The 27779-nt window shown below is 36.3% G+C and overlaps 1 protein-coding gene across 2 annotated transcripts; it reads right to left on the bottom strand.

The window, feature by feature from the left end:
• Positions 1-421: 421 nt before the first annotated feature.
• mphosph9 (M-phase phosphoprotein 9) lies at positions 422-26431 on the bottom strand. 2 transcript variants are annotated; one of them, XM_077243679.1, is made up of 24 exons: positions 26287-26431; positions 24304-24578; positions 24045-24192; positions 22144-22233; positions 20165-20628; positions 18827-18974; positions 15400-15472; positions 15108-15193; positions 14228-14338; positions 13740-14143; positions 11859-12008; positions 11276-11363; positions 10148-10363; positions 10008-10055; positions 9854-9918; positions 8770-8871; positions 7409-7531; positions 7138-7298; positions 5831-6001; positions 5226-5346; positions 5032-5126; positions 3559-3776; positions 2369-2437; positions 422-1337 (listed from the first exon to the last, which is right to left on the bottom strand). In XM_077243679.1, exons 2-24 carry the CDS (start codon positions 24540-24542, stop codon positions 1236-1238), a joined length of 3492 nt encoding a protein of 1163 aa, XP_077099794.1. In that variant the 5' UTR covers positions 24543-24578; positions 26287-26431; the 3' UTR covers positions 422-1235. The 2 variants fall into 2 exon arrangements, with proteins under 2 accessions (XP_077099794.1, XP_077099793.1); XM_077243678.1 differs by having other exon boundaries at positions 20165-20649; positions 26287-26389.
• Positions 26432-27779: the final 1348 nt, after the last annotated feature.

Below are 27779 nucleotides of genomic sequence, written 5' to 3'. Positions count from 1 at the left end.
ACAGGTTTGGAACAACGAACAAAATTTTCCAAAAAACAAAAACAACTATAAATGTCTACTAAAGCCATAGGACCATTCTGTGAGAAAGTACATTTAAGAGTAGGTCACCCATAAATCAAGTCATTATTGTTTAACTAAACCTTCTTGTTATTCATATTTACTGAAAATCTTGCCTTCCACCCATGCTTTTCCACCTACAAATCTGGCAGGTTTGCATTCCACACATTTCTTTGTTTACATATTTGCAGAAGGGAATTTTCCTTTTTTGGCTGAATTATGCCTTTAACACTAAAACAGTTGTGATGAATACAAACACAATTCAAGCACATTTAATGATGATCTGAGCAAACAACCAAGAGTCTAACATAGTAGAGATGTCATCATAATGACTCGACGCTAAATTACACTGCCAAACACATTATTCTGTATGCAGTTTTAATTGTGGAACATTTTTGTGCAACAGTTAAATAGATTCCATGAGCTACAGGAAAAAAATAAATTAACTGTAAATAGCTAACGATGGAAAAGCAGAGAAGAGCATATTTTAAATTTCATGCATCAAAGTAAGCTGCACATCCTGTGTTGCATTGGAAAATGTCAGAGGTCTACCTTTGATAATCATGTGTAAACAGTCAGTGCTGGTTTGGGTTTGTGTTCTTTTCATGAGACGATTTCAACAAGGCAATTCAGCTCTACTCATCCTATTATCAGATATGTGCTATCATTCTCTGCTCTTATATGGCACAGGCAATGTTATCACATAAATTATTAATTAATGAACATAACACAAACCTAACATTTGAACAAATGATATACCTTTTCAAGAGTCATTTAAATCAAAAGTCATAAGACACAAGTGGAATGGAAACATATGCAAATGAGCTGCCCTGCAGGACTGTACTTTTGCCATTCATTTATCAGCAGCAAATGAATGAAAATTAAAAATATCTACATCATTCACCTGAATGAGTCGAGCGTACAATTTTCCATATTTCTGTGACATAAAAAAGTAAATGTTTTTACAAATGTAGGCATTATTAAAATATACTTTATAGTATGTTCACCGTGTAATAAAAAATACAAAATAGATCCTATAATAAAAGTAGAAATATTTACTGAACATGTACATAGAGTCTGTACAGTGGAATGATCGTTCCATTGTAATAATAATTCATATGGTCCAGAATAAAGAAAGTCACTGCATGTGATCATAATTCATGACAGTTCACTGTTGGCTATATGTTGGCAGAAGAACGCAGGATGTTGAATCGTTTTAAAGTCATGCGGATGAATCCGAGGTCACGGTTCACCTTTTCTAGGCGATTCTCCAAGGACACCTGGTAGATGAATAACATCATAAAGTTTTTAATGTTACACATTTGGGTCATTTGATATGCATAAGCATTTTTTTTTTAAATGAGAGCCTTTCATTTGTGAAGTGTTAAATTCAATGGATTATTAACAAAAGTAATTCTCACAGTTATGTAACATGTAAAACACTTTTTCGGGGTTGAATTTCCAGCAAAAATAACTATATTATTATAATAATTGTAATTAATTACAAGCTACTAGTTATATCAAAAGAGGATAGAAATGAAACTGCTCTTTTAATTCTTTCAAATAAATAATATAACATTTCATGACCAAAGTATTTAACGAAAAAGGTTACATTAAACATACATTTAAACATTAGATGTTAAATCCACTATTGTTTTATATAGCATTGCCCTATACAGTATTTAACGCAATTACATCAGAAGTAACTGCAATTAAATAACAAAAAAAAATTAAGAATAATCCCATACTTTACTTTTTCAACGGAAAAGATAAGTGTGACTTTTTCATCTCACAATTTTGCCTTTTTTTTTTCTCACAATTGCGAGAAATAAACTCATAATTGCGAATTAAAAAGTCAGAATTGCTAGATATAAATTCGCAATTGCGTATTAAAGTCAAAATTGCAAGATATAAATTTGCAATTACAGAGTTATAAAGTCAGAATAAACTCGCAATTCTGACTTTTTAACTCGCAAAATTGACTTTTTTCTCGTAATTGCAAGGTTATACCTCACAATTCTGAATTTATAACTTACAATTGCGACTATCTCGCAATACAAACTTTTTTCTCGCCACTGCGACTATATCACGCAATTCTGACTTTATAACTCGCAATTGCGAGTTTATATCATGCAATTAAAAGAGAAAAAAAGTCAGAATTGTGAGATTAAAAGGTTTTTTATTTTTTATTCTGTGGTGGAAACAAGCTTCCATAGATTGTGATATATACCGTGAAATAAAATTGCTCATATCATGATATAATATTTTTGGTTTATATATGCATCTGAATGGAAAGCGATTGTGTTCTCACCTCATCTAGCCTGGTCTGCAACGTGACCCGGGCCCCGGTCCCAGGAATCCGGCTCAGTGCTGCCTCAATCTGTGGAAAAAGAAATAAATATTCGAGGAAACTGTCACAGCACTCAGCAGATTGCTGGATGGAAACAGCTGAGCTTAAACAACAGGGTTTTGAATTAGCACTCCTCAGCATGATTGGGAAAAGGGAAGCCTGGGCTAAAAATAGACATGATTAACAAGCAGCACTGTAAAGGCAGGTTATGTAACGTGTAGTGCTGAGGACACAGCAGAAACACTCGCTGACATCGATCTACAGCCGCTCTCATACCAGCAAGACTTGTGAGGGAGTCACACGCCGTCCAAACACTCATGTGACGTTAAGACGTGCAATGAGCATTGAGAGTTCCTAGTTTCGTAATAATGACTTCAACATGTATATAACCAGAAGGAAAATACTGAATAAACACAAATGAGCTGAAAATAAATCTTTGGTTTTGTCAGCTTTTAGAAATTGCTCACAAATATAATTTGTATTCTTCTACACGTCTAACTCAAGAAACTGAAAAATTAGTTTATTAGTTAAATATTCTGTATTTTCCAATATAATCTGACTTCTGACCTGTGATGCTGCCTGAATCATAAGCATACACTGTTCGTTCGTTGTCCAGAGGAGAACTGAGCGACTGAGCCAGGGTTTTCCCAAGGTTTTTTATCTCAATTCAGTCTTCCTGGTGGAGTTTCTGTTCCTTGCCACTGTCACCTTTGGATTTTGGCTTGCTTAGTTTAATATTCAACAATATTATTGATCTACCAGGATTGACACCATTATATGAGAACTGAACTGAGCTGGACGATGACATCACAGTTGTCTCCACAACTTTTTTACAACAAAAATGAACCATCACTGAACTTACTTAAGCTGGATTGTGACGCTATTTTCTTCTGGAAACAAACATTATTTTCCTGTTATCACTGTAAAGCTGCTTTAAAACGATCTGTATTGTAAAAAGCGCTTTATAAATAAAGGTGACTTGACTAAGTTTTTAAAAAAAATATGTGTATAATAGTGTGTTTTACAACATTATTAACTATACTACGTTATTAAATTGTTTAGCTTATTTATTTAAAAATATTTGACAATAGAATGCCACGAATGAAGTATTCTAGAGAACCATGTAACAACAGGAAATATCCCACAATCACCTGCTGCTTTTCCTGTGTGAGCTCATCAAGGAGGCGCTCTGCGTCATCCAGCGACTGAATGCGAGGCTGACAGGAGAGGAATGTCTCTTCACCGGCGTCGTGTGTCTTCAGCGAGCTGACAGCAGCTTCCGGTTCCTCCCAGCTCGACCCAACCGCATGTTCCTGAGATCCACTGCTCTCTGCCGGCTCAGACGAGCCTACATTGGACTGAGGGTTCACTGAGGAGGAAATTCACACAAGAGTTACGTTTCCTGAAGGAAATACCACTGCTTACAGGGTAGCAAAGTAGTAGTGTTAACGTTTTAAGTAAAATAATGCTTTGAAAATCCATATTATATATATATATGGCAAAATAATATTTAGTGGTCTTTTAATGGTCTTGACCAATTTAATCACAAATCACTGGTCAGGGAATTAGCAAGAATTTCACAAATACTGTAGATAAAGTAGCTTGGCACGGAAAAGCCTTCACCAACTTTCAGACAGCTTTTTACAGGAAGAAGAGTCCATCTGATGTTAACTGCTTCAAACAGTTCATCCAAACACGATGAGACACTTCCTCCATGCTTCACTGTGGTAGAGATGCATTTATTATATTTCTCTCACTCTGGAGCACCGCCATGCAACTCGTGTTTCATTGCGATTCATCACTTCACACAACTCTGCTGAACCCCTCTGAATCATATTCCCATATTCTGCCAAAAACGTCATTCGGTCTTTCATGTTTTTCTGAGACAGCAGTGACATTTTTAGTAGTGCATTTGCTTAAATTTAGCTCATTTCCAGACCAAAAATTAGTGGTTAAGACAATTAAAAGCTTTTTGAGTGTGTATAGCTACACATATCTGAAGTAATATTGTGAAATATTACAATTTAAAATATCCGTTTTCTATGTGAATATATAGTAAACTGTAATTTATTCCTGTGATCAAAGCTGAATTTTCAGCATCATTACTCCAGTCTTCAGTGTCACATGATCCTTCAGAAATCATTCTAATATGATGATTTGCTGCTCAAGAAACATTTCTGATTATTATCAATGTTGAAAACAGTTTATGCTGCTTAATATTTTTGTGAAAACCATGGTAAAATATTTTTCCAGGATTCTTTAATAAATTGAAAGTTAAAAAGAACAGAATTTGTAACATAACACTTTTGTTACACTATTAAAAAAATTACAATTACATTTTTTTAACAATTTAACGAATCCTTGCTGAATAAAAGTATTAATTAATCTCTTAATAAAGAGAAAAAATGTATATCATATACTTTACATTTGCAACATATAATAAAAGTATGCAAAAAAACAATTTAGTATGCAAATCAAAAAAATAATTGTAGAAAAGTATATAAAGTATATCTGTAAAAAAAAAAAAAAGTAACAAGCACTGTAGATAGTGGTCAGAATCACTGTTTGTTCTACTAGGATTTTCACATTTGACAGCTAAAAGCTGAAAAAGAAAGTAACAATACCTTCCAGTCTCTCAGAAGGATTGAACTGTAACCTCTTCCTTGGACTTGGATGGGACGGTAAAGAGGAGCTGATATCATTTCGATCAAAACCAACCCTAAAAAACAAGACATGTATGAGACACAGACAACACATTATATACAAACAACTGATCAGCGCGTGGCAAGTGGATCAGATAGCAGGACAGAAATGTTACCGGCTCTGCAGGTGTTCTTGGGATGGAAGAGAGTGACCCAACGCGGTGGAGAAGTTCTCAGTTGGGCAGCGCTTAGGACTAGACTTGGCTGAGAGAGGCATGAGTAACGTGTCCCTCTTTGCTAACATAAAAAGAACATTTCATCAGTTACTTTGAAAATGGCATAATCATGCATCCAACACTCAAGTCAAGTCACCTTCATTTATATAGCACTTTTAACAGTATAGATTGTTTCAAAGCAGCTTTACAGTGATAATAGGAAATTAAAGTAACAGATTGTTTTGGCTTTACAGCAGCTCTAGAATAAACTTATTGTCTAGCTAAAGTTAGTTTTGATCGATTTACTTCCGTTGCAAAGATCATTAGTTATTAACTTAGGGGCCGCTAACAGGACACCGTTCTAACAGAACACACTTAACGCACTCCGGCCCGCTGATCCGCACAACAACAGTGCCTGGCGGCTCGAGAACCAAACCTTGAAATAAGTTCCAAGTTGCAAGATGTGCCTTGAAAGCTTAAAAAAATAAAAATAAAAAATTTTCTGTGCAAACTTCAAAAACGCGAACCTGTGAGAAACTCAAGTACTAAAGATTTGGGTCACTTACTAGGTGTGGAGAAAGGGTTGGCTCTCTGTGCTCTGGGGGGCAGAGATGATGACCTGTGGCCTTCTGGAGAGAGACTCCTCTGGGCCCTCAGGACAGCCCCGCTCCGCTCCTCCACCGCGTCCCTCACAGAACTCTCCACAAAACCCACCGTAGGCCTCCTCCTAGCCAACCCTAAAACACATCACAGAATCAAAATTACCAGAGTTGACAATATTTAAAAGAAACTCAATAACTGTTAGGATTAGCTCAGCAGTATTCAAATTACTGTAGCTTTCCTTGTAGATAATAGTTTCCAACTGTAAATCATATATATATAAATTCAATATAGATAATTAAAATGTGGGCTCATTAAATACCCATTATTTACAACACCCCTTCAAAAGTTTGGGGTTGGAAATTTTTTTGAATGTTTTTGATATAAGTCTCTTATGTTCACCAATAATGCATTTATTTGATACAAAAAACAGTAATATTGTGAAGTATTATTTCAATGTAAAATAACGGTTTTCTATCTGAATATATTTTAAAATGTAATTTATTCTTGTGGCCAAAGCTGAAATTTCAGTTTCTTTACTCCAGTCTTCAGTGTCACATGATCTTTCAGAAATCATTCTAATATGCTGATTTGATGCTCAAGAAACATTTACTATTATCATCAATGTTGAAAACAGTTGTGCTGCTTCGTATTTTTGTGGAAACCATGATAAAAAAAAATGTCTCTGAATATTGATGATGAATAGAAAGTTCAAAAGAAAATTTGTGAAATGGAAACCTTTTGTAACATTATACATGTCTTTACTGTCACTTTTGATCAATTTAAAATGGTTCCATTTTTTTGCTGTGTTTTTGCTAAATAAAAAAGTGAATTTATTTCAAAAAATCCCACTGACCCCAAACCGAAATATAATAAATAAACAAATATTTGTTTTTGTCAAATACACATTTTCAATTCTATAATAAGTGTATATTTGTTTTATTACTTTGTATGCGTTTAGTATAAATGTGTGTGTCAAAATCTGATGCTGTCACCCTAATTGAAACCCACATTACTTTCATGCAACAATAATAAGGCTTATTATTTATATAATTTTATATCATTTAAATATATCAACTCCTTAAAAAGATTCAGTCTTTAGTTAGTTATTGCTAATTATTTGTAGTGTAGCTAACAACTGTTTCAAAAAAAGGCAACACAAAAGCTACACAATTTACAGTACATTCCCCAAAAATTTGCAGAAGGTACTTGGACACCATTCAGTCTATCCCAACCTCAAATACAGTTTATTAAGGAGAATTTCGAGACATACTGGACGAACTGCAGCCGTTCTTGGACAGAACACGTCCCTCAGTGGCTTTAGTGTCCTCCATCTGGATCAGGGCCTTCATCATGGGCGTCAGTGGGACATCCCTCTTCCTCGTCTCTTGACTGTGACCCGGAGTCTGTTCTCTCTCTGGTGGAGACACCCGCCTGATGACGGAGGATAACAGAAGTCAGAAATCCCCTTCTCAAAGTAAACGTGCCACAGTACAGCATGGTAAAGGAATTAATATTGTGTAGAAATATGAATAATGAAGTACCCTCTAGCTGTTCGTTCAGAGGATGTTTGTTCACCCCAGAGACCAACGCCGTTCCTCATGCCGACATCTACGTCTCGCTGCCTTTTACTTGGTGAAAGCAGAAGATCAGGGTGGTGGAACAAACTGGAAAGATTCAATTTGTGAGTTTCAGTAATAACTGTGATAATAAGTGCATCAATTTCATTTGTTTGAAGAAGAAAAGAAAAAAAAAAACTTTTTCAGAGTGCTTTCACACTAGTGCTTTTGGTGCTCGCCTGACGTCACAGTTCAGGACAGTCCAGCTAATAAGGGTTGTCTGGGGTACGGTTCATGTAACAGGGTTCCTGCAGGTTTTATTAAGGTAAATGTAAGACTATTTAAAGACCTTTTAGGACCAAGTAAAGAATATTTAAGGAATGAACATTGTGAACACAATACATCAATATGTTCTCTAAATGTAAATGTTTAGGGAGAAACACGAGTTGTATTAGCAACATTTCAGAAATACTTGAAAACTTTTAACAGATATCCATTACTTTTTAATTCATTTAACAAAAAAAAAAAACAATTCTTAAAAATCAAGAAGCAAAATTACATAAAATAAGTCTTGTGTTCTGTCAAAATTAAGTGACTTTATGATTAAAACAAGAACAATATCTACCAAGGAACTACCAAGTTGAAAAATCAACTTATTTAAAAGGGAAGTTTTCATAACTTATTGACAGATATTTGTTCTTGTTTTAAGCATAAACTAATCAATTTTTCAAGATTTCATTTTACATTTGCATCTCAAGTAAATGTATATTGATTTAAGGCAGTTTAGATATTTGTTCCAGAAAACAGGACAAAAAATATTTGGAGGATATTAAAATTTTACAATGCATGCAACATTTAATCCACAACTTTATGAATTTAAGACTTTCTGCTCTGATTTAAGACCTTTTTAAGGCCTTAATTTGTGTAAAGATGAATTAAGACTTCAAGACCTGCAGAAACCGTGTATAAACTCCGGTATAGTTCGCTGCTGATATGAATGCAATTGTACAAATTCACAGAAAAGAACCACGATTTACGACGACATATGATTCACTAAAACTGTGTGTTTGTGTGTTATCACTCACTTTCCTGACAAGCATGACTGACTGCAAGCAGAGAGAAACGGACTCCCGTGAACTTCAGAACATTTGCAGTTCAACCGCGGCAGATAAACGCATAGCTTGATGACCCAAGCATACCATGGTTCGGACGCAAATAATATAATGTGAACAGAGACCAGTGGGGGAACAGGGAGGGGGACCAATCCAACTCTGGTTCAAACCAAGAAATGGAAAGTGTGAAAGCACCCATAGGCCCCTGATGAAGATGTTTTGTGAGTTTCATACCCCGCTCCAGATGGCTGTGAGTTACCATGAAGAGATTGACGTGTTTTGGCCAGATTCTCATGTTGCAGCTGTCGGATTTGAGTTTCTAGCTTAGAGATGGCCCTTCAAAACCAGAGAAATTCAAAAACCATTATTTTTAAAGATCTCTAGTTTGTACACAAAAGGAAATTATATTATATTAGTATATAAAATACAATTATATTTAATATACTAATATAATATATTATTTCCTTTTAACTATAGCATTCTTATTACTACCCATGTTATATACAGTAGTGGCCAAAAGTCTCCCTTTATTCAAATGTTATTAAAATTTGTAAAGATTTTGTAAGCACATTGCATAGTTATATATTGCTTGGAGTCAATTGTTTTATTTATGATAACAACACAATGAAACGTGACAAATTATGCCGACATAATTATTGGCCAGGCTGTCATTAACAGCATCCCTATATATTAGGGATGTTCATATAGTTTTTTCCCCTAATCTACAAACGAAGCTAAAGCGATCATTGACTATTAACTGACAAATTATGAACATATGCAAAAACAAGAGAGAACCAACAAAATATTATTTAAACTATGTTGTAGTCAATGTATGGTTTGTTTGAGCTTTTTGTTTTTCTATGCATTTGTTTCACATAGTAAAATAAAACCTGAAGCTGTAGTTTGCCTTTTTTTGCCAATTTTTTTTTCCAGATAAATACCTTAACCAAGGTGTTTTGTTCTTCAATCATATTTAAAACATATTTTGTAAATATAAAATATTTTCCCTATATTTAATTGCTTTCATCACTTTTGGCCACTACTGTATATATTACATGTAAATATGATGAATTATAATAGTAATCATAATCAAACAAACTGTACAACACAAAATAATTGCATATTAAGAACATATTTTTCATTTTCATTTATAATTAATATAATTGATATAATTAAATAGGTTACAAAATAAATATATGACTTTGCTTTAATATATTACATTTAACAATTAGTAATAAGATTTAAAAATGTAACAATGCAATTGTTAAGTATACATTTTAATTTTAATTATAAAATAGCAGTTCATATGATTATCTACCTTTTCAGTTCACATATTTGATCATTGGCATCAAAGAGCTTATTTTCAGTTGAGACCAGCTTGTCCTGTTAGGAAAGAAACAACTGAGTAGTTTGTGCACTTTGTATTAATTTTGTCGATTTGTGTCATGGTGAAAGATAAAAACAGTTTGCACCTTCGCTCCTTCATGCTCCCTTCTCAATGAATCATATTCGTTGAGGAGCTGCCAAAAGAAAAAAACGCACAACATCACATTGAACTTTACTGTCTAACACAACAGCATAAGTGACGTATAAAGGATTCTGCAAGGCTCACATCCTGTAGCATCTTGTGTTCTTTCTTCATGCGGGCCTCTTTCTCATCCACCTCTTTACAGGCGTTCTGCATGGCTTCCTCCAGCTGACGCAGGCGGTTCTTCAGTTTGATCATGGTGGCATCTTTCTCGTGGCTGCTGTGTTTGGTCTCTTCTAAGCGCTGCTGCAGGGTCTGAACTGTGGCACTGGCTGCATCATATCGCTCTGGCCATTCCGCCTGGACCACAAACACAAACTTTAAGATAGCACAGTGTTTAAAAACATTTTGACCACTTTTCCAGTCATTCGTGCGACCTCTGACATATATAGCAATTGTAAGTTGCTTTGGATAAAAGCGTCAGCTAAATGAATAAATGTAAAATGTAAATGTCGTGATCTCTATTATTAAAGACGTCACGTGAAGAAAATTTTCACATCAGTATATAAACTTACAACATCGGTCTTACCGATAACACCGGGGGTCAAGTGAAAACACTAAGTTTAAATAGTGGATCAGAATATTGACTTTCTTGAACCAACATAGTAAATGTTCAGCATATAGTGGGGAAGAAGGTTTGAGTTGTTGAAATGTTCATCTTCGGATAACAATTGAAGATCTTTTTGATGAAATCTGAGAGATTTCCCTCTATTGACAGCTACGCAAACTACCACTTTAACGCTTCAAAAAGTTCATGAAGAGATCGTAAAACGAATCTATATGAATTGAGCAGTTTAATCCAATTTTTTTGAAGAGACTCGATCGCTTTATATGATGAGCAGATTGAATTTAGGCTTTTATTCACATAAACAGTTATCAACTCACACATCAGTTGTGGTTAACGGAGGCTCAAGCATGACCTGCACGAACCAATGAGGTTCATTCTGTTCCGTTTGAGCTTAAGAAATGTAGCAATGTAGTTGCGTAGCTGTCAATGGAGGGACAGAAACCGTTCAGATTTCATCAAAAAGATCCTTCATTTGTGTTACAAAGATGAACAAAAGTCTTATGGGTTTGGAACGACATGAGGATGATTAACGACAGAATTTTCATTTTTGGGTGAACTATCTTTTTAATATTGTTTTGCTGACTACAAGCACTCAAACACAAGCCACTGATGAATTTCCTGTTTAGATGGAGGCGGTGACTCACCAGCTGTCTCTCCAAGAGGTGGTTTTTGATCTCCAGCTCTCGGATGCGTGTGCTTGCCTCTGTTAACGCTCGTTCCAGGTGCTGACATCTGCCAAACGATGATCAAAGACACAATCAGTCAGAGTTCATCGGACTCCGCTGATGACAGTGTTTATCGTGTGATAAACACCAGACACCAGATGTCACCAGACTCACTGTGCTGATGTAAACGCAGATAGAAAACAGGCTGAAGAAAGAGCCAAATATATCATTATACCACATTAGACCTACTAGTTATTCATTATTTGCTTACTGAATTGCACAAATGCACAAATATAGAAATAATGGCTGATGATATTTATGTTTGGCTAGTAATAACCAATATGGAATTTGTTCATGTATATTTTACATGTTTGTAAAGAAATGGGGCATCAAAACATAAAAATGTACTATAAAAACAGAACTTTTGAAACCTACTGTTTGAATAAATATGAGAAGCTGACCATTTTTCAGACAGATATTGATTGATAGCAAAAAAATGCTAATATTGGTGGATGCCAATCTGGAATGTAGTATGCAATCCCAGCAGCGTCTTGTTTCTCACCTCTCAAGTAGGATCTGGTTGCTTTTCTCCATGTCAAGAGGCAAATTCACCAGATCCAGCTTTTCCTTCAGGGCACCGATCTCTGCTTCATAGTACGCTCTGAGATCAGCTATGTGGCGGGAATGTTTCTCTCTCAGCTTCTGTCTCAACCTAGCAAGATTAGACCAACCAGAAGAGTTAGTGTGGCACATCAGATGTTGGTGGATACACCAAATAGCATGGGATAGGTTCAATAAAGATTATCCATAAACATCTTAAGCTACACTACCATTAAAAAAGTTTGGAGTTGACCCAAATAATTAATGCACAGAAGTTTCCTGCTCTAATCTGTTTCATACATGATGCTAAAACATTTTTGTAAGTCTGGATAAAAGCAACTGGTAAACGCCTTCTAAATGCAATTATAAGGACCATGAATAGTGCATGTTATTTTAAAGAAAAAAATGTTTTATAGGAACCCAATAACTTTTTCCAAACATTCACATATTTCTGCTGATGCAACCAATGCCATATGGTAAGTGTTGTATCGCTAGAGCTGGGTACCGGTCAAAAAATTTAGATATTGATACCGATACCTTGACTTCGATAACTGTTCCTGAACAATACTTTTTTCAATACCAATTTTATGAAATCGGTTTTAACATGATTTCCTCAAAAAAAACTTTGTGTAAAAAAGGTCATCAAAAAATAAAACCACTCAAAGAGATATATGCCTCGTGCTCAAGAGCACCAACAAAGCTTGCTGCAAAGCACTGGTAAACGTAACCTATTGATTATGAATGTGTCAGGAAAAAATAGCAAGGAGACATTTTAATTGTTTATTAATAGACAAGTGTTTTCTGAGTCAGTGTTGACTGCAAAGATGAAGTTGACGATGCTGACTGGTAATCTCTGCAGTATAGTGAACACGCGCGCCTATATAGAGAAATGCACCTTTCATTTCTTTTACATAATCAGAGAGAATTTGTTTCACTTTTCATCACAGCAAAGAATGCAAAAGAAGTGCTGCACAGGGTGTGAAATCTCAGAGCTCTTTGCTTGCTTGGGATAATTATGCTCAAAAACAAAAAATACTCCAAGGCACTCACCCTGACGAAGGCATAAGCCGCAACGCGTAGGTGTATCTGTCACCAATTTTATTGTTAAAAGCCATGATTTAATAAAGGCTTTTTAACTTTTTTCTACACAATTCGAGTGCCTTGGAGTATTTTTTTGTTTTTGAGAATTTGTTTGCAATTCAAATTGGTTCGTTTAAAAAAAGAAATTTCAAGCTTTCTATATGCCTATTTCTCATGTCTGTAAGGCAAGTATCCTATACGCTGAGTTTCGGTTCATTTGTGACACACTCTAGTTCTTCTTGCAGTCGAAGACGGAGTTACTTTCTTCTCTTAATTTTATTCCGTACACTGTCAAGTGCTTCATCAGATTTGTTGTGTTGCTGGTCTTGGCAGCAATTATCAAATATTGCATTGCGTGCTGTTGGCATCGAGTCTGGTGAAATGTAGCCAAACTTTTGATCTTTTCCACATCTTTTCATCAATGGGGGTTGGGACGCTTACACACTACAGCCTCACGTGTCTCTGGACGTAACCGGCATAAACTAGTTTTTCCTTGATGCCTTGCCACAGCTAATAATGCTGCATGCTTATTGGCTCACTGACGTTGACTAGATTAACCCCTTAGGTATCAAAATTTGATGACTTTTTGATACTCCATGGCATCAAACAATTCGGTCGATGCCTAAAAAGTATCGAACTCGATACCCAGCTCTACTGATCGTTATGCATTTTATGTGACCAAGCTATTCAAATAATTTAATGATATTATTGCATTGTATATGGCATTCCATGTTGAATTTAGGGGGATTTTCAGGACTCTTACAGTGAGAGGACAACCGGGTCCTCCAGCGAGGTCTTCCGCTCCAGTTTCCCATTGCCTGTCCCTGGGCTGCTTCTGTTCAGCTTGTACATCTCTTGAGCAGACGGTCCTCTGGGCTGTACGGTGACCGTGGCAGTGTGGCTGCCCTCATCTTCACTGTTGGCCTGGTTTGCTCTCAGCGCAGACGGGGAGGGAGACGCCTGCTGTGCAGACAGACTGCTGGCGTTAGAGATGCAGTCGATGTCGCTGTGGCTGCGCAGGGCCATGGAGTCGGGACTGACGGGCGCGTCGCTGCTGCTAGGACAGGCCCGGGCCTGTGCAGACGGACTGCTGAAGTGGGACGGCGAAGTGAAGCCTGATGTGCGATCTGAGTGCTTCACATGCAACGTGGAGTCCAGAGTCAACACCTGGGAGAGGGAGCAACAGGTGAGGGATGACACTAGTTATTTTGTTCCTTAATTAATTATTGTCTTAATTTGCTCTGCTCTGACCTGAGGAGACGAGGCGGACGAGTTGATTAAGGAGTCCCACTCGTGGCCTTTGGGATCTGCTCTCTTGTTTTGGTAGATCTCCCGCAGAGACAGACGGTTCTCTTCTGGAGTCTGTGTATAACAGAATAACAACGCCATTCAAAAAGTCTGGGGAGCAAAGCTCACTGTATCATATTTGACATATAGGCCTCTAAATTATCAACATTATCAAATCTTTGCTTAAAAACCTGTTGTACAGTAAATAATCTTCCATATGCCTTCTGTCGCCTGATTGATAGTTTATACTTTTTAGCAACTAAAGCCTAGTATAATTGTAAAAACATCCACATTCACCTTTTGCTGTGCAATCTTTACTAATTTCTATAAAGTAAACATGGATAACTTTTATATTGTTACTGTTAGTAATATTTCAAGATGAACACTTAGTGGACTGAAGCAGCTTATGTTTACTTGATTGTCCATACTCCTTTTTTTATATAAAAATCATGTTAAAATGTGAGTATCAAATATGATCCATCAGGCTTTTCTGATCTCTCAATCATCATTGTATTGCCCCCCATAATAATAAAACTACAGAGCTTTGATCTTAAAACTAAACATTTAAATATCATCTTACTAAGACATATTGGGAGATATAAAGTTACATGTGATATTTATATGCACTTTATGTAAGTAGTCTGCTATGGTGTTATAAAGATCTCATTTATTTACATTACAAGCGTTCAGAGTTACATAGTTTTTGCCATTTAAATATTAGCAACTGCACCAAACTGCATACGAGGGTATCTTACGATCCGATTCCAAAAAAAATATGAATCTACATTTTTAACTTAATAAATAACAAGTTTACCGACTTTAAATTAATTCAATAACAATTTACCTGCATTAGGACAAAGGAAGCACTTTCAAAACTGTCAGGTAGAGGGCGGTATAACTCACTCTCTTCCAGCTTCCAGTAAGATAGGCCTGAAAAATCAAACAGACTCAGAATATGTGAACAGTAATTTCACAATAATCAGAAATAATCAGAAATTATTTCAGTCTTAAGCACCAATTAAAAACCCTGTAACATAACACATTTCAATCTCCACCAAGTCCTCTGACCACAATCACATCCCTCCAGTGCGCTGTTAGACAGACAGCAGAGCTTGATTCTTAGTGAAATGTGTTACCTGAGGCTTCAGACACCAGACTGTCACTTCTCCTTAGAGGCAATGTGTTCATGGAGCCAGCACTGCATCCACGCTAGGGGTAAAGCCAGAAAAAAGATGTTTACTAATTCAGAAAGCAATTTGTAAATGCACACAGAGGCCTCTATGAACATAAGTAATGTTCACATAACTATGAACATTAGGGGAGTAACGATACACAAAACTGAGGGTTCGGTTCTTCCCACGGTTTTGAGGTCTCGGTTCGGTGGGGTGGGGTTTAGAAAGCTAAAATTGCTTTTTTTGTTTTTTTTAAACAGTGGTTTAATGAAAAAATTGTGTCTTTGTCTTTAAATTAATTCAATAACAATTAAACGTTTCGCAAGGAATAAAAAATAAAAGATCTGCTAATGCTGTAAACCAGGGGTTCTCAAACATTTTGGAGCCAGGGACCCCTTACGGGGGAAAAATATTTCCAAGGACCCCCTCATATTTATAACAGTGACTGAGCCCAAAGTTAATGTGGGAGCGCTTAATGAAATGTTTTGACACAAATAGTCTTCACCCAGGGTCGTATGCAGGGTTTTCTAAATAGTGTACTGAGGTGCCAAAAGTGATCTTGCTAGGGGGTCCAGATCCCCCCCCCCCCCCTGCCCCCGCCCCCCCGAGGAATTTTAGATTTTCTTGATCTACACATGCATTTTAAGGTGTTTTTAAGGCCAAAAAATGGGATAACTATAGCTTTAAAAGCATGTCAGTGGGCAGTGGAATACATTTTTTGTCAAGTAGATGACAGTTTAAATTTTACAATGAATGATCCACATACAAAATGGAAATGCAGAATGTATAAGATTATTGTTCACATCACATCAAAACACAATCACATATTCCAAAGAGGAATGGCCTTAAATGAGAAATGTTTCAAGGATTATTTTGCAAAGATGTTAAATTCCAATATTTGAACACATTCGAGGTACACAAATAGTAGGTATATAGTACAGTAATAATGGCAAATTATGTTTAATAGGTGCTTGAGTTGTTAAATTGAGCTTATATCCACTGTAATTAGCTAAAAAAAAATAATGTTTATTTCATCCTGGACACAGTATGCTTCTCTTGACCTGTAGCTGGGAGAGCGGGGAACAAAGTAATGCTTTTTGACTTTCTCAGTTTGTGTAAATTCACTTGGGGTTCAGAGTATTTATTTTTTCCCACATTAATTTCACACGTGTCTAGATCTTGTTTAGCCTACATCTTATCTCACACTTTATGACCGAATAACTGAAGCGTCATGCGGAAATGCGCATTTTGACATTGACGAGCGCTGGTAGTCTGCTGAAACCGCTCAGATGAGAAGGTCAGTTTATCATCGCGATGTTTAATATCCTTGCAGCGCCAAATTAGAGTTTATATTAGGCAATTATTTCAAAACTTTCATTATATAATAGGCTACACATTAAAAAAATTACAGAGGTCCAGACCTGCACGTATCAGCATCTTCACATGTGGAGAAATGAGATTGGAACAACAGCAAGTCGACGGTATAATGATTGACCGTCACTGCCTTCATAGTGCACAACAGACAAATTAAATTAAGCAGAACTTTTTATAAGTTCAGTGAGTATTTTATTTTGATAATGAATAGGTTTTGATGTAAAATTAGCAGTGCTAGAATTGACATAGCCTATTGTGCGCGCACGCGAGACGCCGGCACGAACACTTGGATTGTTTCCTATGCAGTGGAAACAAAGGAATACTCTTATTTATGGTCATACAGATAAGAGTACATCATTCAAAACGGCAAAATGTCAATTTTTTATTTGTGTGTACATTAAAAATGACTACAAAATGTCATGCCTTTTAAAAATAAAATAAAAAACAGGATGCCGGTTCTGCCGTCTCTGTCTCCTTCTGGCGCGCGTGCCCAAAAAAGGACCAAAACACAGCGAATACTTGACGCACAGGCATATAGATTATCTATCTATAGAAACCTTTAAAAGCATACTTTTTTATTATTTGACATTAAATGCATTAGGCCGATAAGTCACTTTGGAATAAATAGCAAGTTTTCAGATGATAAAGAAAACATGACTTATAGTCATGGAAAAACGGTAGGCTGTTATAAATTATTTCGCGGACCCCCTGGCTATCGTTCACGGACCCCCAGGGGTCCGCGGACCCCACTTTGAGAACCACTGCTGTAAACTATATGGAGCCCGCACATTACTATAACATTAAAGGTTAACAACAGAGCCTAGACTTTTAACATAAATTTAGATGCTATTTATTTTTTAGATATAATAATCAACACCCCACACATTGTATGAAAACGTGTAAACTGAACATAAGGCATTTTTGCATAAACTTATGTTTTTACTCTAATTTGTTATTGAAATATAATAATTTACACAAGTTGCTGTCATTTTCATGAAAGATATTTTAAACGTACATTAAATAATCAAGATATCATTAGGTTAAGTAAAATATAATATATAGGCTAATATAGTGCATTTATTTAGTGCAAGAGTTTCATTTCTTTAGGAACTGGATGATGACTTGCCTGCTGAGGTAAATATAATGCTATGTGACAAACTAAACTGTTTTATTGACGTCTTTCCGCGTTTGAAACACGTATTGATCGATTACGATGCCTTTCAGTAAGTATACTGTATCTTTCAACATACCTTCAGGTTCATGTTTATTCTATAACTGAGGAGGAGATGATTGCGTTTACTCGCGCTGCCGCTTGAAATGAGGAGCCTAGTAGGTGATCTGTCACGCCACATCAAAGAGCGCCAAAACGGCATTTATTGTTTGAATTTCGTGATCAAATAAACAGAATTTAAGAGATTACACCTTGCTTATTGAAAGTAACAAAACACAGAGCTTGCCATTATATGGCTTTAATGGTGGTTAGGCTACAAAACTGACTTGGTTGTGTACACATAAGACATGAGGTCCGATGAGCCAGGGCTGGCCGGGGTAGCAGGGGGCGGGGCGTGATCGGTACGCCATGAGAGTATCGCGATACGTATCGTAGGTTCTGTATCGCGGTTTTTCGGTTCGGTTTGAATATCGTTACACCCCTAATGAACATATAACAAAAGTAATAAAGAGAACATTGATGCTTCGTCTTATCTCTGAAACAGCAAATGATGGACAATTTATACATAAAAAAAAAATCAAAGATGCATAACAGAAATTTTGGCCAATTAAGAATCTTTTCTTCCTTTAAATTTAGAAAGTGAAATCCGACATCAAATATTATATACAGAAGAAAAGATGTAAGGACATTTAAAGAAGAGTTTGCTGCTTAAATGAGTAAAAAAAATAAGCTTCCTAATGGCCAACACCAATATGCTCACAGATTACTCATGCATCCCTGCTGCCCATGGTTATTTAAATAAACAACAAAAAAATAAACCATCACTCAAGATGAATGTTTGCTTACATAAGGTAGATGATCTGTGTGCTCCTTAGGAGATCCTGCTCCTGCTGGGCTCCTTGTTCGCTCCTCCACATGTGACGTCCGGTTTTGTGCCGCTCGGCTCTTTCTCGGCCTGTGTTTCTGCCGTTGTGCCCAGGAGGTCAGAGGTTGACTACACAACACATATCAACACAAAACAACTGTATCGATTAATGTTATTAAAACAATTTAAAAGAGTTTATTAAAGCCAGTGTTATTTTAGTATTTATTTACTATTACAGTTTTGATCAATATTTTGAATTAGCTTTTACTTTTACACTTACGATTTTCATTTTTAATTTGATCTTACTTATATATATATATATATTTTTTTTTTTCTAAATAGTTTTCATTTATTTTTATTTCAGCTTTAGTTTAATTTCAGTTAGTAATTGTAGTACTTAAACTTATTTCAGTTAGTTGCCAAGGCAGCCTTTCCATTATTTTTTTATTTTTTCATCATTACTTCATAAGTTATTATTTCAGTTAATAAAATAGTTTTTAATAGTTTAGTTTTAGTTAATGATAACAACACTGACTACAACGAAAGGCTTTATTATTTATTATGCATTTGAACATTATAATGAAAAGTTAAAACATTTATTTAAAATATAATTTTAGAGAACCATTTTGATAACTAAATGCACTATATTACATAGTTGTTATATTTTAACTTAATGTCGGGACACACTTAACGACTAGCTGAAACATTCTAAGACTGAACTGAACACACTCACAGAATGTTTCCCACGACTGGGTCAGATTTTAAACACCGACTGTGAACACCGACTAAAAGCGACTGTCTCTGACTCGGCATGTTTGGGCATGATCAGTCTTATTGCATTCATAATCGGCCTTACAGTCGTTAAGTGTGTCCCCAGCTTCATTATACAATGCGTTTGAATAAATCAGTCACTGAACTAAAAAGGTAATTTATAATTAAAAAATATAATATAAAAACTTCCTTATGTGCAATGTAAATGTTTGTATACAATGAGGGTTGATTATTAAATAAAGTTGATTAATGAACTGATTAGTTAAATTTATTTTTGGTTTCAGTTTTCGGCTAAATTAAAGCTTTAATTTCGGTTTTGGTTTTAATTTCGGTGCATAACTATAATATGCATTTAGAAAATAGATTATAGTCAAAAGTTAATCACATTTGACTAAATTTATGAATTTCTCATGTTGATGAAAAAACTTGATCTAAAGGCTCATGCTAAAATCCTTAAATTAGTGTTAGAAAAATATAATTCCCATACTTTAATTTGTATCATTTCCATTTTGATGACTCCAATCATACTTAACCAACTGCAACTTTACCTTATTACTCTCCGTTTATCAGTCATGGTATCAGGTGCGATCGTCGCAGGCGTCTGGAGTTTGTCGTTGGCTGTGATGGTTTTGCTCAGCGGGTTCTGGCCCAGTGGGCTTGTGTCAGGAACAGGGGACGGTGTAAGACTGCCATCCTGCTGGTTCGGGGACCACAGAGCCTCATACCGTCCCTCAGTGGAACTAGGCCTCCCTGTTTCTAACCCATGCTCCCAGGCGGAGAGAGTCCCATATCCGCTGCTCAGCACGGTAACCATCCCCTCCTCCGAGCTCTCCTGAGGGTGAATGGTGAGCTGGGGATGTGACAGAGGTCCTGGAGCCGACAACGTGAAGGTGTTCTCAGCCGCTGGGTCCTCTAGAGGCCTGTGGATCTTACCGGGCTCCAGAGAGGGTGTCTGTGTGCTGACTAGGCGGTTCTGCAACTGCACTAACGCCTTAATTTCATCCTGTATGAGCTGGAAGAAACCATGCAAGAACTGTCTCGATGACAGAATTTTCATTTTTGGGTGAACTATCCCTTTAAATCAAGTTTGTTTAAGTAGAAGCATGTTCATTAGCAGAAATGCATGGCATATGTTTCAACCCTTAACACACTTAACGACTAGCTGAAACATTCTAAGACTGAACTGAACACACTACAAGATGCGTTCACACTACAAGCGACACGATACCATTCATTTCAATGGAGAGCGGGGGATTTCCGGCGACACGAGTGACAGTGACCGTTGGCGACCGCCGTGTTTCTCGTTCATCTTTAATGTTATGCATTTTATGTACTGATTCCGTTTATATTTAGCCTTTTCCTTCCAAAATGTTTGTTTGTAGCTGAAAGAAAACGCATTTGTTGTCTACAACATGGAGTAACATCCATGAATGTCTCTCACAAACATTAAGCGACCTCACCTCCAGCCACTGGCGACATGCAGCCACAAAGTCGCTTGTAGTTAATGCAGCTTAAAGGTGCTCTAAGCGATGTCGGGTGACATCACTTCTTGTTGACGTTAAAGTATTAAAGTATTGTCAAAAAAACAGAGGCTAGCTAGACCCTCCCTCCTCCTCATCCGCGCACTAACCCCCCAAACCCTTCTTATCGGTTATTGGCTGGAACAGTTTGTTATGTTTCGTGGTGCGGGTTAGCCCAGTTTGTTTTTGTTGCCGTTTGTGGAGCCTGGTGTGTCTGCAGAGACCGTGTTTTTTACAGTGTGTTCAGGGGACAGGCAGCTAGCGGATAGTGAGGAGATGTTTGTTGTATGTGACAAAAAATGTTTTGGCCTAAAAAATGCGTGACATCGCTTTGAGCACCTTTAACAGACATTTTCCATCGACTGCAGCACATTTTAAACACCAACTATAGGCGCGTTTCCATTACAAATTTGAGTTGATTCTGGGTGTTTCTCCCTCATATCTGCTTCGAGGTCTTGATTGTGGCATTTCTTTGAGGTTTAGAATCCAGTTTTCCTGTAATTCTTTTGTCTTTTATGAATTTAATAAAGAACTCTGTCTTGTATTCTGTACAAACATACCGCGTCATCTACGTCAGGTGACCTGTAAATGCGCAAAAACTGTTTGCATTGCAGTTTTGCAAAATATTAATATTTTGAATTGCCTGAAAAACCACCTCATGTGAGCATAAAGACTTTTTTTGATAAATAGGAGTTTTTGCGAAATTGACGTGTTTCCATTGGGCGTATTTTCAATTCGCAATTTCAATTTGCGCAATTTGAAGGGTAATGGAAACGTGGCTTGTGAACACCGACTGAACGCGACTCGGCTCGTTTGGGAATGATCAGTCGTAAGTATCAGATTACATTCATAATCGGCCTTACAGTCGTTAAGTGTGTCCCCGGCATTAGACTAGCACAACCAGATTAAACACACTGAAGCACCTTGTCGGCATCAGATACAAAGCACAACACTTGAATGTACACATAATATGTTAACAGTCCAATCAGATCCTTTGAGAAACATACCTGTATTTGGCACTGGTACTGCTCCTGCTGAGCAAGGATTTGTTCTTGATATTGCTTTTCCACCAACTGAAAGAGGTGAAGCCACCGGCCCTGTTTGAGTTAGAAAACACTGTCAATATGTTGGCTGCTTTTTAATAAAAGCATAAAAACAGAATCTCTGGCTGCAAATGAAGTGATACGACAGACAAATTAGTGTGTTTTAGTTAGATGAGCAAGTAGAGGTTTTATTGTGGAATTTCTACAGTCAATATCACACACAAAAAACAGAAATGTGTTTGCCATGTGGCCAATCTCAGCATATAACAGGCGATGAAACAGAAGTAGCTAAATATATTTTCTGCTGTATTGTGACATACAGATTATCAAAAAAAGAACCGTTAGTCAGCTAGAAAACAAAACAATTATTTTAGATAGGAGCATTTTGATAAATGTATGTGCCCTACATTGCACATTCATTATAGTTATATATTATATAAAAACTGCCTTATGTGCAATGTAAATGCTTATATATAATGAGGGTTGATTATTAAATAAAGTTGATTAACTAACTGATTAGTTAAATTTGTTTTTGGTTTCAGTTTACGGCTAAATTAAATCTTCAATTTCGGTGCATAACTATTGAAGTTCCCCTGTGGTGAAAATCAAGCTTTTAATGTTGTTTATATGTCTATGCGGTGTTTTTAATATGCTTTAAGACAAACCATGTACAAATGCACAAGTCAACACCATCGCTGAGTATTTTCTCCTTAAAACTGCAGTGAACCAAACACAGACAGTCTCAAAAACGCAGTTTGAAATCACTGGTGTTTCTGACGTCACAAGCTACCTTGTAACTAGGCTTGCTACAGTAGTCGGTGTTACCGGTGTTACACGATGTTCAGTCGCAACACCGGTTTCATCACTTGCCCACCGCGACACCGCCCAAAAAAAAAAAAAAAAAAAAAAAAAAAGTTTAAAGCGTTAAAAATATTTAACGCAATTATGCAGTATCCGTTAAGTCCTGCTCGCGCACACACACGACCCACAGAAAAGATAACACATAACACACACACATTATGCCAAAATGTCTGTTTTGTTGAGTGTCTTCATAAGAATCTTAAATGATTTAAATAAAGTCTTAAATGAACGTAGAGATTTGTGAGAAACCATAGTGGACGTTATTGAGTGCACTTATTCAATATCACATTGCACTGCATTAACGAGTGTACAGTTTATGTAAGCTCAGCGGCTGTCCGAATTCGCTCACTCGTTTTCGTTCACTCATTCAAGTGAACAGTATTAGTGGACTAACGTAGGGAATAGGCCTTACTTAGTGAATGACGGTTTAGGGGGCGATTTCGGATTCAACCCATGTTCTCAAGCAGGGAAAAATAGAGGACACTGACAACGCGCTGACAGACTGGACCGAGCAGGTAATATTATGGAACAAAGTCTCAACTTTAAAAATTTGGTCAGTCAAAGAAAATTAGTGGCAGGGCTCATTTGCATATTCATAGGCAAGGGTGCAGAGTTACATTCAAGCTATTTTAAGGCATGAAGATTTTTTTTTCATGCAAAAAACATTTAAATATGTCATTTTGTTGATCAAAGATGAGTTTTAATGGATAAAATTATTGACTACAGGGGGACTTTAAGATCTATAATATGCATTTAGAAAATAGATAGGGTGATTTTTCATTTCACGTCAATTTTAAATGGCTCAAGATACTTCTAAATGATCTCATTTTTGATGTCAGGGATCAGCTGCATTGTGGGATGTTCTCCCCAGCTCTGAGCGTGGCTGCTGTTGTCGGCTCGACTCCTAGGGGAGACCCCAGACGATGGCCCAGAAACCCGGGCCATGATGGCTGCTTCATAACGCCACATGAGGGAATGAATGGACCGTGTGGACATCTGCGCACCTCACAGTTCTTCCAAATCTCAGGGTGGGTCTCCCCACTGCTCTGGATCTCCTGCACCAGGGCTCGGAGGGTCTCTAGAGAGCTTGGGTTGATGAAGGGTAAACTTCTCCCTGAGCTGAACTCCTCCTCAGTACGAAGACACAGATTCCTAAAGCATGTGACATGAGGAGAAAGACACCCAGAGGCATTTAAGACAGCTTATCAATGACAGCATCTTTGTAAAACTAAAAACAGTAAACATCACATGAAAAATACAGACCTTATTTTGTTGGAAATGCTGCATGCTGGTGTGGTGGAGGGTCGGTTTGCCCCTTCTGTGGCCTGAAGGAAGCCCTCGGGGTGGGATGCAGAGTGCTCTTCTTCAGGGAGACCCGACACGGTGTCCTCAGAGGAGACGAGGGACGCCTCGCTCTCTTTCCCACCATTGGCACTGATTTGATCGTGGCTCAAAGCCACAGAGCTGGACACGTCCTCAGAGATGCTGTCATCTGTGGACATGCTTAAACAGCCGTGTACAGTGACTGTATGCGAGCGCTGGGTATAACAAAAATAAAAATTAGAGAATATCATACATTTCGTAAGAGTAACTACATCTAGAAGACACAACTAGCAACTAGGGCTCAAACCTGCAAGCTTTCAATTACCAGCCCAGATCTTTAACTAATTAGACACACACCCAAGAAAAAAAAAGCCTATTTTTACTTTCAGATTTATTTACCTATGCATTTATCATCACATCAGCTCATATGAAATGAGATATATGCACTTAAAAAAAAAAGATCTACCACTGATTAAAATTAGTTAAACACATTGATTACATTTTGTTTCTCTAAAATAAGTACACTAGCATTCTTTAAAAAAAATTGTTAAAAAAAAAAAAAAAAGGAGTACTTATTACAGAAATAATATACTTTAAAGACTGAACGTAATTTTTGGACACTTCATTGCATGTTGTTACCTGCAATTAAATGAAAATATTTACATTTATATTTACTTTTGACATAATTAAGTAGGACTTCAGTACATCTTTATATGTAATTTCGTAATTACCTCTACTGTCTAACAGAATGTCCTGACATTTACTAAAAAGTTAAGTAATTTAATTTCTATTGATTGAAATGTATTTAAATATGTGATATATGTGATATATATATATATATATATATATATATATATATATATATATATATATATATTACACATTCATGATGAAGCTGCAATTGAGTACATTTAAAATATACTTTCTTAAAATGTACTTTAATGTAAAATATTTAATTTGACCATTACAAAGTACACTTTTTAAAAGTGTACTTAAGAAACAGTCATAAAAAGCTTACTCTCTTCAAGTACACTTAAGTGGCCTTAAATTTTATTAATATTATATTATCTGTAAGCATAGTTTTTTTATAAATACATAAATATATATATATATATATATATATATATATATATATATATATACATACACATATATATATATATATATATATATATATATATATATATACACACACACACACACACATACATACACACTCTTTTAAGATTTGAAGTACAATACAAGTGCACATGATTAAATAAGATTAAGCACACTTTTTGGACACAAGGGATTTGTTTGTTTACTATTCATATTCATCCTAATACAATATGCAAAATCCTTAAATACAAGCAGCAGGAAAAAAAAATCTACACAACCAAGATTTTAAGCTAGGATGTCACAATCACAAGGATGTATCACGACTATCATGAACTTAGAAAATAACGTATAATTCATTAAATTGTTTTTAAGGTTTAAGGCAAAAACAAGAAGCCAGCTGTCAGGAAACAATGGCCACATCTGCTAAATACGCGGTTTATATGCAGTCTGACATATTCACACAGCAAATGTCATTCATTGTTAATAACTTGGATGGAGAACAACAGCAAGTTATATGAAACCATAAAGCCAGAACCAAACACACATTATGTCATCAGATCAAGAATAAATACAAAGCAAATTTGGCAACTTACAAACCCAGCTCGAGTTGTTTCATCGCATATTTATTCTAAAAGATGTGAAGCAGGTTCACAGATGTGGACATTCCAGCAAAACACAGATAGCTCTCGCTATGGCGCTTCCTGTACCACACACACAGCACGCGCGCGCATCACCTCTGCAGCTGCATCCCGCGAGCCACCAAACACAAGCGCTGACACAGTTAACGTTACCATCATAATAACTCCCAAGTAACACGGCACTTACTTGTTACTTTTTATCATCACTTGTCCTCCCATTTTGACATTTCCTCATTTGCCGCGCGCGCTCTCTTTCTTTCTCTTCATCTGTCACTGACTGCTACTCGCTCAACCTTCTAACGTTCTAAGCTAAGCAAGCAACGACGACACACTGCGCCGCGAAACTTCATTGGCCGAATGAGTTCGAAAGGCGTGCTTTGATTGGCCATCACGAATAGTCAACGTCCCTTAAGTGTCTGTGATTGGCTCCTTTGCAGGATTCTGCGCATTTTGAGACCACAACAGTGGTTCTGATTGGTCTTCTGAGTAACCCCGCACTACATGGGTTCATTTCACCTGTCAGGAAGCGCCGAGGTTCTATTTCCGTCAGTATTCAAAATAAATAAATTAAGGATTTTATTTTGCTTAAAGAAAATTACGCCTTTTTGGGACGTTATTTTTATAATAATTAAGGGTAAAACTCTATTTTAAGGTAACGTAGTTGCACGTTACTACTACATGTACTTACTAAAGTAACTAACCCTAAACAAAACATATAGTTAATTAATATTAGTCAGCACTTATTTAAGTAAGTACAATGTAACTACGTCACCTTAAATTAAAGTGTAACCTAATTAAGTAATTTATTTCACCTAAAAATAAATAACATTACATTGTACTTACTTAAATAAGTGCTGAGTAATATTAATTAACTATATGTTTTGTTTAGGGTTACTTACTTTAGTTACCTTAATACAAATGAAAATCACTTTTGACCTCAAAAACACTCCAAAATAATACAAAAAAAGGATTCAATACAATACTGATAATTGAGTGGGGAAAACATGCTTAATTGTCATGAAAATATTTTCACAAATTAAAAAAGGCATAATGGATCTAAAACATACTTAATTTTCTTAATGCAAAATCACCCCTTTAGGTGAAAAGCGACTGAAGAATTACCTAAATAATTAAAGAAAAGTTATTGATTGTAAAATAAATTTACAACGCAATTATACATTTACAAAATTCAATTAGTTAATTTGTGCTTATGTCGTGGAAATGGTCGGAGGAGTACATCTGAATTTATCTCGGGCCAGGGCACCATTCTTATACCATTTCTTACCTGTTATTTCGCAATAACCAAGTGACTTAATTCCTGTTTCCCACCATTAAGTTTCACTTCTCTCTCCTTTCATCTCTAATCGTGGAAACCTGCCAATTGATGGTCAGCTCTTTATCAAAAGCAAGATATAGCATTTTCCAAGGACAGTCAATTCCCTCCCAGGGATGAGAAGCCTCCACGTTACATAATTATTTCACCTCATAATCGTGGTTTTATTCTTTCACAGCCATCTGTTGTTTACTGGAAAATCCCTGACTAAGCGTAAACTGCCGTGTCCACACACACACAGACACTCTTGACCTTTCGCAATCACAGCCACATAGGCCTCAAACACAAATCTAGCTTTTATGGTTATTCAAACTATTTACACAATTGCTTTCTTTAGGATAAATCAA

Source organism: Siphateles boraxobius, unplaced genomic scaffold (assembly GCF_051911475.1).
Source record: "Siphateles boraxobius isolate OS27281-9 unplaced genomic scaffold, OSU_SipBor_1 25, whole genome shotgun sequence".
Classification (NCBI taxonomy): Eukaryota; Metazoa; Chordata; class Actinopteri; order Cypriniformes; family Leuciscidae; genus Siphateles; species Siphateles boraxobius.
The sequence above is the reverse complement of the archived record's forward strand: the minus strand, read 5'-3'. Positions and strand labels throughout refer to the sequence as shown.

Excerpts from the sequence above, each read along its gene's own strand:
- mphosph9 (XM_077243678.1), bottom strand. The coding sequence starts at position 24,542 with ATGTCCACAGATGACAGCATCTCTGAGGACGTGTCCAGCTCTGTGGCT. Across the intron at positions 6,002-7,137 it reads GAACGGCTGCAGTTCGTCCA|GGTTGGCTAGGAGGAGGCCT; the intron begins GTATGTCTCGAA and ends GATGTGTTTTAG. Across the intron at positions 2,438-3,558 it reads TCACACAGGAAAAGCAGCAG|ATTGAGGCAGCACTGAGCCG; the intron begins GTGATTGTGGGA and ends CTTTTTCCACAG.